Source organism: Sciurus carolinensis, chromosome X (assembly GCF_902686445.1).
Source record: "Sciurus carolinensis chromosome X, mSciCar1.2, whole genome shotgun sequence".
Classification (NCBI taxonomy): Eukaryota; Metazoa; Chordata; class Mammalia; order Rodentia; family Sciuridae; genus Sciurus; species Sciurus carolinensis.
The window spans coordinates 12,474,766-12,487,061 of record NC_062232.1 but is presented as its reverse complement, the minus strand read 5'-3'; the positions used below and the strand labels follow the sequence as shown (position 1 = coordinate 12,487,061).

The 12,296-nt window shown below is 38.6% G+C and overlaps 1 protein-coding gene across 1 annotated transcript in view; it reads right to left on the bottom strand.

Moving 5' to 3' along the window:
- Positions 1-12,296, bottom strand: part of Txlng (taxilin gamma) — a 50,905-nt gene that overhangs the window by 16,652 nt on the left and 21,957 nt on the right. Inside the window, exons 2-4 of the mRNA XM_047535665.1 lie at positions 11,326-11,632; positions 8,053-8,144; positions 1,531-1,701 (exon numbers count right to left, since the gene is read on the bottom strand). Of these exons, the coding sequence (XP_047391621.1) occupies positions 1,531-1,701; positions 8,053-8,144; positions 11,326-11,632 (570 nt within the window). The remainder of the gene's footprint in view (positions 1-1,530; positions 1,702-8,052; positions 8,145-11,325; positions 11,633-12,296) is intronic.

Here is a 12,296-nt window from a genome sequence, read left to right as displayed (position 1 = left end):
TGTAAGGCCCTGGGTTCATTCCCTCCAACTGCAAAAAACAAAATAAAATAAAAATAAATAGCTTACTTTCAACTCTTGGTAGGATAGAAGTATCAAAAGACCTTTACATGTCTGAAGAGTTACCAGAAGTCCACTCAAAATGCTTTTGTTTTTTAGTACTGGAGACTGAACCCAGTGGCCCTCTACCACAGAGCCACACCCCCAGCATCGCCACCCCACCCTGTTTTAACTTTGAGACAAGGTCTTGCTAAGTTGCTGAGACTGACCCCAAACTCACCATTCTCCTGCCTCAGCCTCCCAAGTTAAAGGCGAGCACCACCATTCATTTTGCTTCAAAATGATTTGTTACAGGGAAAAAATTCCACCTATCTTAAGATCTAAATCCAAGGATTCAAAAGCAAAGAAATCAATGGCTCCCACATCAGAAGATTCCTTTTTGTGGTATCAGGAATTGAACCCAGGGGTCCTTAACCACTGAGTCACATCCCCAGCCCTTTTTATATCTTATTTAGAGACAGGGTCTCGCTGAGTTGTTTAGAGCCTCACTAAATTGCTGAGATTGGCTTTGACCTTGGGATCCTCCTGCCTCAGCCTCTCAAGCTGCTGGGATTACAGGTTGCACTTCTGTCTGGCAGAAGATTCATTTTTTGAGTGCTCCTATACCTGGAGCCTTGGGGAGTTGTTGCAGGAAGGGTATTTTACTGAAGATTCTGCTCAAAGTCCTACTGCACTGTACACACAGACAGGTCTGTTCCATTATAAGAGACGAATTCCTTTCTGTGGTGCTGCTCTTTTCCTCTTCACCTGTGATACCAATTCATCTCTGGGTCCCTGCTCACTCTTCCTTTATAATTGGCCAATGCTACTCTGAAAGTACTTAGCAACCAATAGCTGGGGGTGGGCCAGGGCATTTAGGCAACACAGCCTTGATGTCTACTTGAGAGCTTGACAGTTCTCCCCTCAGACACACTACTCAAATATCTTCAAATAGTTTCTCATTTCATGGCAACTTTGCATACACAGTGATCAACTACATCAGTACTCAGCAGAAAACGGGCAACTCTGAGCTTCTTAAGCCTAGCTTTAAGCAATACAGCCATGGGTATATAAACATTAGTCTCATGTAGGCTCCTTTTGACCAAGTATGAGGAACTAAGGAGTGCTCCCTTGAACAGCAAATCAAAACTCACGTAGAAATGTTGGTCTAAGGGCTGAGGTTGTGGCTCAGTGGTAGAGTGCTTGCCTAGCATGTGTGAGACACTGGGTTCGAGTCTCAGCACTACATAAAATAAATGAATAAAATAAAGGTCCATCAACAACTAAAAAAAAAAAAGAATTAAAAAAAAAGAAAAAGAAATGTTGGTCTACATTGCACTGACCTCACATATGGCATCAGTCCAAGCAAAGCAGAAAGAAGGTAGTATTTCTGTCTCCAAGCAGAGACATGGATTTATTTCAAATAGGTACAAGGTGATTATAAAACCAGCTGCGTAAGTCCCTCCTGAAAGACAGGAAAATGAACCAACTAACCTTTAAGGTCTTGTTATGACGCTGAAGTTCCCTGCAGAGAGACTCCAGTTTGCTTCTTGCCAAGATAGCCTTGCTGTGTTCACTCTGCAAGTGAACTTTCTCTTTCACGATCTGGGCTTGCTTCTTCTGCAGAATCTTCATTTGCTTCTGAACATTCCTGCTCTCCTCCAGCTAAAATTAACAAGGACTTGACATTTAGGAAGTACAGCAAAAAAACTCAGCATTATGCCTTGGAGAATCATAGTGAGAGCTATGTACTCTTCAAAAAGCCACCATATGAGGGGCTAAGCATGTAGCTCAATGGTAAAGCATCTGCCCAACATGTAAGGCCCTAGGTTTGAACCCCAGCAGTCCCCTACCCCCCAAATTTCAGACACTGCAGTATAGTTATTTTATTTAAATTGTTTCATGCCACACAACAGTCCCAACCTATTTCTTTTCCAATTGCAATGGGAAAGTAAGCAAATTTAGGGTGGTCAGAAAAAATGATCTTGATCTCTTTTTTTGGGGGGGGGGTTTAGATATACTTAATTTTTACAATGACATTTTATTATCCAGTTTAGCTTCATTATCTAAGTTTTATAAAAGAAGTACATGATCTGTCAGAGACATTAGATTACCCCAAATTCTACCAGGCACAGTGCATACCTATAATGCCAGTGACTCCAGAGGCTGAGGCAGGAGGAGTGCAAGCCCTTTTTAAAAATTTTACTTCAAGGCAGGGTAAGTTGGCCAGCTTGGTCTGGAACTTGTGATGCTTCTGCTTTAACCTCCTGAGTAGCTGGAATTACAGATGTGCACCACCACACCCAGTTATCTCTTTATTCTCTTATTTTTTTAAAAGAGCTAATGTTTTAGGAATCAACACTGAGTTATTTTTCTAAAATAATACCCATAGACTATTGTACTGAAACGATCATCAGAATTTAGAACTCAATAAAAGTAGTACTCTGAGTGAAAGGAATTGCTGCAATTTTAGGTTTGAGGCAAATGAATCTATTTCAAGGTTAAATCAACACTAGCAGAGAAGATGGCAGCCTCACTGACCTTTCGGTACAGCTTTTACTGAAGAAGGAAATGATGCTGAGTCACAATTTCAAGGGCAAGAGTGCCATCTTGTGGTCTATCAAAACATCTAGCATCCTTACAGGTGATAAGTTTACAGATATTTAAAACAACTTTGCTGGAATTTCTGCAGGAAAGTCATTACTTTTGAAAAATAAAGGTGTAAAGTCATCTTCCTATGGACTGTGGGTGGCAGTGCAGGTTCAGCTTACAGTGCCTGAAACAGTCCCTGGGTAAGTAGCTTCCCAGTCCACCCTGACAATGTCGCCCCAGTCCTAAATCCTGTGTTCACATTCCTTTGCTTCCCTTTTTAATGTTACTTCATTTCATCATATATACTACTAAGAAATCTTTTTTATTTTAGTTGTTTTGACCTTGTAGTGACTAGTAGAACCAAGGAACTGAATTTTATCATTTCTGATTTATATTAAAATTAAGTAGTCACACATGGCTAATAGTGACTGTCTTAGCACATGTTTCAATTATTTCTAAGACTAATCCACACTGAGGGCATGGAGCTATAGATAGGGAATTAGCGATTTTTTTTCTACATAGGGCCACCAAGCAAATATTTAAGGCAGGCCACATATTAAACACTTTAAAAATACAAAACCAAGCCAGGCACTGGGGTGCACGCCTGTAATTCCAGCAGCTTGGGAGGCTGAAACAGGAAGATCACAAGTTCAAAGTCAGCCTCAGCAACTTATTGAGGCCCTAAGCAATTCAGCAAGACCCTGGATGTAGTTCAGTGCTGGGTCAGCACCTTTAGGTTCAACCTTCAGTCTCCCCCCCACAAATGTAATACCATTCTTAACTTGTAGGTAGTGTAAAAACAGACTTTGGGGTGGATTTGGCCCACAGGTTGCATAATCTCCACTTTTAGCTCAATGGCAGAACTCTTGCATACATAGCATGCATAAAGCCCTACGTTCAATCCCCAGCACCACCACACACAGACAAACCCCAAATACACATTTCATTACTTCATCAATCCCTCCCCTGATCAATGGGCATTAGCACTGTTTTCAGGTTTTGTTACCAGTCGCAGCAGTATGAACACTCTCAGATGTGTTTCCTGGTATACACACGCAGGAATTTCTTTTGGGTACAAAATGAGAAGCAGGATTGCTAGGCAATGATTTCTAAATGTTCAGTTTCATATGATATTGTCAAACTGTTTTCCAGAATGGCTGGCAAATTTATATTTCCCCAAGCAATATGTAAGAGATCATGCAGATCTTTGTATCCTATCTAAATCATAGTGTTATCAAATCTTTAATTTATGCCACTACAATGGACATAAACTGGCAACTTACTGTGGTTTGAATCTGCATCTCTCTGATCACTATATAAAGATAAAACATCTCTTCATGTGCTTATGTGACTTTAATTTATCTTTGCACCTTTGTTTTTCCACTTCTATAAAATGCCTCTTTCATATCGTCTGGGTTATTTGTGATTTCACTATTCATTTGTAGGTATTCTTTTGGGTATATTGATACTAAGTCTTTGGTTGGTACTGTATTTATTGGAAATATGTTATCCTCAGTTTGTAACATCTTTCTTTAAAGGTATCTTCTGATAAGAAGTCTGAATTTCAATAAAGCCAATTTGTGCAATCTTTTCTCTGACAGTACCTCCCTTGTGGTGAGGAATCATTCCTTAACCCAAAATTGGGAAAATATTTACCTATTAATAAATCTAAATAATATCTAAACTTTTTAAACCTTACTTTTGACATTTAAGCTCTTAATCCATTTGAAATTGTATATGGTACATAAGGAACCACTTTTATTTTTCCCATAAGGATAATGCCTTTTAAAGTTTCATTAACATTATAAGAATCCCAGCTACTCAGGATGCTAATGAAGGAAGATCACAAGTTCAAAGACAGCCTCAGCAATTTAGTGAGACCCCATCTTGAAATAAAAAGGATTGGCTCAAACCCTATTACTACCAAAAAACAACAACAACAAAAAAAAAAAAACAAGTTAAGGATGGCAAGATTCCCCCAAATCCCCAAATGCATCTGTAGATCCCATGAAATGCTCTCCAAAATCTCAAATGGAAGATCACCTGAGCCCAGAAGTTCAAAACAAGCCCCAGGCACATAGCAATGCACCATCAAGGAAAAAAATCCAAACTAGTTCTTTCCCCCAATGGAACCACTAAGATGAATTCAAAATTTACAGAGTGAAGAGCCAAGAATAGCCAATATACTACTTTTTTTGTGTGGTGCTGGGGATTGAACCGAGGGTCTTGTGCATGTGAGACAGGCACTCTACCAACTGAGCTATATCCCCAGCCCGCCAATATACTTCTGACAAAAAGAGTAATAGGAGGATGTACTTACCCAATTTCATTTATTATTACACTATATTAATCTACATACACTGACTGTTGAATGTAAAATAGCATTACAAAGTACTTAGGGATCAAGTTAATGGTATCCACATTTAAAAACAAAATGCTATGATTTCCTGAGCCCGTGAGATCTGGTGAACATGGCTGGCCACCAGTTCTCCCCAAAGGATGATCCCAATTATAGGGCAAGAACTCCATTCCACCTGCTCCACAGAACAGTTCTATGCACCAGTGTAATGAGAAGGGATGATACAAGGTGATCCATCACCAAAGGACAGGGATAGTCATGGCAAATGGGAAACTACTGGAATAATCCTTGAGAAAAGGCTAATGCCTTAAGTGGTCTCACTGCTACGTAACCTATACACTCTACCTTTTAAATGAAATGAGTGCTGTTTTAAGAAATAAAGATTTAAAATTTTTCTGAAAATGGCAAATATTCATCTTTCATGTTTAGCACAAATCTATAGCAAAGAGAGATTACTCACTAGGCAAGTCTTCAATGTGTCACATCCTAAAACTAATACAGCAATTAGTACCAGTGCTTAACAATAACCATATGCACAGAAGGATGACAACAAAAGTCACACACAAAAACGCCCTAGGACCTTGCTATTTCGAGTATAATCCAAGGTCTGGCAGCATCATCATCATCCTGGAGCTTGTGAAAGTGCAGAATCTCAGGCCTGACCCAGACCTAGTGAATCAGAGTGTGTATTTTAACAAAAGTCCCAATGATTTGTTTGCATTCAGGGTGGTATAGTTGTAGACATTTGTGTGCATTTGAAAAGAAATATCCCAGTCCTGCACAGTAGGAAATGCCAGTGGCTCAGGAGGCTAAGACAGGAGGATCATGAGTTCAAAGCCAGCCTCAGCAACTTAGCAAGGCACTGAGCAACTCAGTGAGACCCTGTCTCTGGTTAAAATATTTTTTAAAATGGCTGGGGACGTGACTGAGGCTGTAGCTCAGTGATAGAGCTCTTGCCTAGCACATGTGAAGCACTGGGTTCAAGCCTCAGCACCACATAAAAATAAATTAATTAATTAAATAAAAGTATTGTGTCCATCTACAACTAAAAAAAATCAACAAAAAATGTCTGGTGATGTGGCTCAGTGCTAAAGTACCCCTGAGTTCAATCCTTCGTACCAAAAAGAAAAAAAGAAAAAGAAAAGAAAAGAAACACCCCAGATGACTATATGCTCTTTTTTTCTCTGAATCCACTCATAGCAGGCTGCTACTCTCGTGTCACTGGCCAAATAGCTACACTTCCATACTGCTTTTTCTGATTTTTATCCTTCTACCCATTTCTTTCTTTTGCCTTTTTTTGTTGTCTTTTCCTACCACTTCTTGCATGATTCTTCCCATGTGAATGGCAATAACAGGGACTGGCTTCCACAGCAAATGGAAGCATTCCTTTCCTGAAGCCAGCGATCCACCACATTGTGTTTTCTGCCAACTTTGCATTTGTGACTTTTCTGGGCCACTTTCACTGATGCACAGAATTTCCTACTGTTCTAAATAGTAGAAGGTGCCAGATTGCAGAATGTCAGCCAAGCAGGGTAGGCCTGGACCACTCTATAAACTAAGGGAAAGTAAGTCATTCTTTAAGTAATCAATAAACAGAATTCATATCTTTAAGGTGGAGGGAGGAATCTCATGAAAATTGAAGGGAGATCAGTAGAACAGAGTAAAGGGACCAGGGCAAGGGAGGATGGAAGGAAAGGGAAAAAATTTGGGAATAATAGTAGCCAAATTATATTGTGTACATATTAAATATATTAAATTATATTGGTGTGCACGTACAAATATATAACAAAAAATCCCACCATTATATACAACTGTAACATGTCAATAAAAATGGTGAAAAAAATTCATTTCTTTGAGCTGGTCATTGACAAAAAGTAATAGCTTATAATATTGGAATAGCTGCTAAAAGGAGATTAAAATGTATACAAATTTTAAATGATAATTCACCTAAATATTTCTCAAAAGGCAACAACTGTAGCATTTATATTAGAACCACTAATTATAAAAGTTTCCCATGACCCTTCCATCAGAAGGTTCGATGACTTTCCAATTCTTCAATTAAAATGGGATGGCAGGGTCTCCATGTTGAGACTGCTTTCCAAAATGATAATTAATGCTATTTGAAATAACACAAATGCAGAACAAACTCTTTGATGAGGTTGATTTCCTTGGAAAATCAACCTTTCAATGGAAAAAAGAATAGTTGACACACAGTACATGCTAAATTAATATTCCCTGAGACCATTTCATCTCAGAGACCATTTCATCTAAACCACAATTTCAATCCAAATGGTTATAGCCTTCATCTCTAGAATTCCATTAGGAAAAGTTAAATACAGGAACCACTATACCCCAGCACCTCAACACAGCAATTAAAAGGCTAACTTAGAACTCTAAAACTGAGCTTTAGAAAATCTATGCTAGCTGGGCATGGTGACATGGGCCTGTACTCCCAGCTCTGGGAGAAGCTGAGGCAAAATGATCACTTGAGCCCTGGAGTTTCAGACCAACCTAGGAAACAGTAATGAGACCCCCATCTCAAAAACAACAACAACAAAAATCTATGCCACAGCTTAGCACTATAATGTTCTCCATCTATGAACTCACAAAATGAAATCAGAGGCAATCAACAAAAAGCCCCAAGAAATCATATTCTCTCCTTCCATTTTAGAATAAAACACAGTTTTACCTTTAAAGTTAAAGCAAGGGCTGAGGTTGCAGCTCAGTGGCAGAGTGCTTGCCTAGCATGTGTGAGGCACTGGGTTCAATTCTCACCACCACATAAAAATAAATAAATAAAATAAATGTCCACTGTCAACTAAAAAAAAAATTTTTTAAAGAGGTAGGCTGCAACTGTGGTTCAGTGGTAGAGCACTTGCCTAGCATGCCTGAGGCACTGGGTTTGATTCTCAGCACCACATATAAATAAATGAAATAAAGGTCCATCTACAACTAAAAATTTTTTAAAATAATAAAGTTAAAGCAAAATTATATTTTAAAAGCTTATCAAGGCACACATTTTGCTCTATTTCATATGGCCCTCTAACCCTTGATTTAATACTCACAAGATCAGCATATTTCTTACAGAGAGCTGCCAGCTTCTCCTCTGGGGTTGAAAGGGTGTTTAGGGCTTGCATCAGTAATAAAACTTCTTTTCCTGATAATTAACAAGATAAGAAATAAGTCCCGGAAGAAGATGATAAAATCTAACCTGCTAATTCTACTAACACTTGCCATGTTTTCATATCCAAAGTAAGTAACATATCTACAACTGGGAATAAGATATTTACCAGCTCAATTAAGAAAACTATTTTGGAGACTAAGGGTGTGGCTCAGTGGTAAAGTGACTGCCCAGCAAACACAATGTACTGGGTTTGAACCCCAGTACCACAAAAAAAAAGTTATTTTTAAATTCTGGATTAGCAGGCTCCCCTCCACTCCCCATCCACACCCCAAATTTCTTCACTCACTCATTAACACTGCTATTTCTAAGAACACTTGTTGAAAGCTTAAAAATTCCCCTGCCTAACCACTGATGTCCAAGTTAAGACAAAGGGCAAATTACAAAGGGCACAGAATATTTTTAAGTGCTTCCTCCTAACCAAATACAACTACAGAAGCAAGTTCAAAGGGAGTTTCAGTTGGCACTATGCTTTGTCTATCTAAAACGCATATAATTACTGGTGGCACGTATCTTTTCCTGTGAGCAATTAAATAACTTATTTTCTAGTGATTTACTAAGTATATTCCTTGTGTTAGCCAAGGTTAGTGCAAATAGAAGCAAACAATAGCTCTTCCCTTGGGACAAAGGGCTTAACAACAGTATTTTAAGGACTTTGGCAGGGAGAAGCAGTTAGCTGAGAAAGGAGGGGACAAATGGTGTCTCAGTGTCTCAGAAGAGATCTGGAATGTTCAGAGTAGTATGGTCATAGAACAAATGGTGCTTCAAAATAAGTAATAACATTTTATTTCTTAAACTGGGTGGTAGGGACCATTTTTATTTTTTTAATATTTATTTTTACATGTAAGATATTACATTATAATACATATCTTGAAATGACTTTGGTGCCATGCACAGTGGGGAATGCCTGTAAACCCTGAGACTCCAGAGGCTGAGGCAGGAGGATCAAAATGAGGCCAGCCTCATCAACATAGTGAGATCCTGTTTCAACATAAAAAATGGGAGAGGGATATAGATCCCCAGGACTGTGAAAGAAAGAACGAACAAATGAACTTTGGCATCTGGTATGGGGGAAAAAGCAGGCTGATTTCAAGAAAGAATACTTTTGGGCTGGGGTATATGTCAGTGATAGAGCACTGGATCACCATACAGGAAACCCTAGGTTTAATCCTCAGCGTTGCAAAAAAAAAAAAAAAAAAAAAAAAAAAAAAAAAAGAAAAGAAAAGAAAAGAAAGAAAAAGGAAAAGGAATACTTTTCAGGCCAGGGGTGGTGGCAAGGGCCTATGATCCCAGTTAATCAGGAAGATGAGGTGGGAGGATTCCCTGAGCCCAGGACTTTGGGGCCAGCCTGAGCAACATAGTAAGACCCTGTCTCAAACAAACAAACAAAAACTGGTCAATAAGAACACTGAGACAATTAAACATGACTACTGAGTATGGTCAGAAATAATGATAATGTCACTTATACTTTTACGAAGATTTGAAAACTATCTTTTTTGGCATAATTTACATACCATAAAATTCATTTTTTGTTTATTTTTCATTTTTAGAGATGGGGTCTCTAAAGTTCCAGACTGGCCTTGATCTCCCAGGCTTAAGCAATCCTCCTGCCTTACTCAGCCTCCAGATTAGCTGGGACTATAGGCTCTTACCACAGTGTCCAGACACAATTCACTTTTTAAGTGTACAATTTAGTATACTCACAAGGTTGTATAACCATCTCCACTATCTAATTCCAGAACACTTGCATTACCCTAAAAAGAAACCCACACCCATTAGCAGTCACTCCTCATTCCTCTATCCTCATCAGCCTTTGCAACCATAAATCGATTTCCTATGCCAATTCTGGACATGTCATATAAAATGGAATCATACAATTATGGATTTTTCTGTCTGGCTTCTTTCACTTTACAAAATGTTTTATGAGGTTAATTCATGTAGTATGATGTATCAATGCTTCATTATTTTTATGGCTGAGTAATATTCCATAATACAGATAGACCACACTTTGTTTATCCATTAATTATTCAATAGACTTTTGGGTTATTCCCAATTTTTGGCAGTTATGAATAATGCTGCTATGAACATTTGTGTAAAAGCTTTTGTGTGCATGCTTTCAATCCTCTTGGCTACATATCTAGATGTAGAATTGCTTGGTTACATGATAACATTATCTGGAACTCAAACATGCTTTTGCACATGTAATCAGGGCTATCGATTTAAGAAATTATGTCTTATTTGTAAGTAATTAAAATTATTTTCATATTCTTGCCAGATAAAGTGACACAAGCCTGTAATCCCAGCAACTTGGGAGCCTGAGGTTGGAGGATTCCAAGTTCAAGGCAAGACTTAGCAATAGCAAGACCCTCAGCCACTTTGGGAGTCTCTGTCTCAAAATAAAAAATAAAAAAGGACTGGAGATATAGCTAAGAGGTAAAGCACTCCTGGGTTCAATCCCCAATACCAAACAACAACAACAACAACCACTAAGGGACAACCACTTAGACTAAAATAAAAGGGGTTTTCAAATTTCCTTCATGAGATTTAGCCTATCACATTCTTGGTCTAAATTGCAAGTTACATAGCAGAGAGAGAAAACATACCCTTGAAAGCTAGTTGACGAGCTTTCTGAACTACAGATAACATTATGTTGTCTCTTAAGTTTTGTTCCTAATCATTAAATAAACTGATTAAATAAATACAGTTTTACATTTTTGGCCAGACTACATATAAACAAGGCAAGTCAAATACCACTTCACTCAAGCTGGCCCCAAATTTTTTCAAGAAAGCTAACACTTTCTATTATTGTTATTGTTATAGATGGATACAATACCTTTACTTCATTTATTTATTTTTATGTGGTGCTAAGGATCGAACCCAGTGCCTCACATGTGTTAGGCAAGTGCTCTACCACTGAGCTACAACTGCAGCCCAAGAAAGTGAACTCTTGATTTTTTAGAGAGAAATAACTAAGGTTTCTACTCTGCTATTTTTGCCTCCTTAACATAACTGCAGCAGACGTGCAGACTGACCTCACCAGTAGGTATATTAGCTAAACATCTCCAAATGGGTCATACTCATGGTCATTGTGCTACGGAAAATATGACTGAAATGAGCAATATGTGAAAATGTGCAACCACTGAGCAGATATTATTACCTAAGGTTTTTTCTTTGTTCCTGCTGCACTCTGACTCTTGCTGACCATCAGGGGGATCTGTTCGAGCTTCTCGTCCAGGAATTTCCTCTCTTGACTCCTGAGCACGGTAAGCAGAGCTCACCAAATTCCTGTTCTTTGTTATAAAATCACTGCTGCCTTCATCCTCTTCCAGTGAATGCTTGTTACTTGTGCCACCACATTTGGAGTCTTGATGTTGAAGAATATCATTTGATTGAGAGTTACACAACATATCAGCTTTCACCCCTAGCCCACAAATTCCAGTTTCTTCCATTGTGCTAATTTCAAACTAGAGGAAAGTGGAAAGAGAAAAAAAAAGATGGAAAAAGTTAAATTAAATGTAATCCATATTTACAACCAATGACAGACACATCATAGCTTGACAGCATTTTTTCTCAGTGGTTTGTAAAATCAATATAAATAAGCAGTTTCTACGTTTCACTGAGATAAGTTACCAATTTAAAAAAGGCCAGCCGTGATGATACACAACTGTTGTCCCAGTGACTAAGAAGGCTGAGGCAGGAGGATCACAAGTTCAAGGACAACCTTAGGAACCTAATGAGACCCTCAGAAACTTAGTGAGACTTTGCTTCAAAATACAAAATAAAAAGGACTGGGGGTGCTGGGGATATAGCTCAATTGGTAGAGTGCTTGCCATGCAAGCATCAAAGCCCTTGGTTCAATTCCCAGCACTGCAAAAAGAAAAAAAAAAAAAGACTGGGCATATAGCTCTGTGACAGAGTGCATGTCTAGCATGTCTTGGGTTGGATCCCTGACACCAGAATAAATAAAACAAAATAATAAAGTTAAAACAAATCATACCACTAAGTACTACCAAAAGAGGTAAAACAAACAAAAAAATACCATCGGGCATGGTGGCACATGCCTGTAATCCCAGCAGCTCAGGAGGCTGAGGCAGGAGGATCTCAAAGCCAACCACAGCAAAAGTGAGG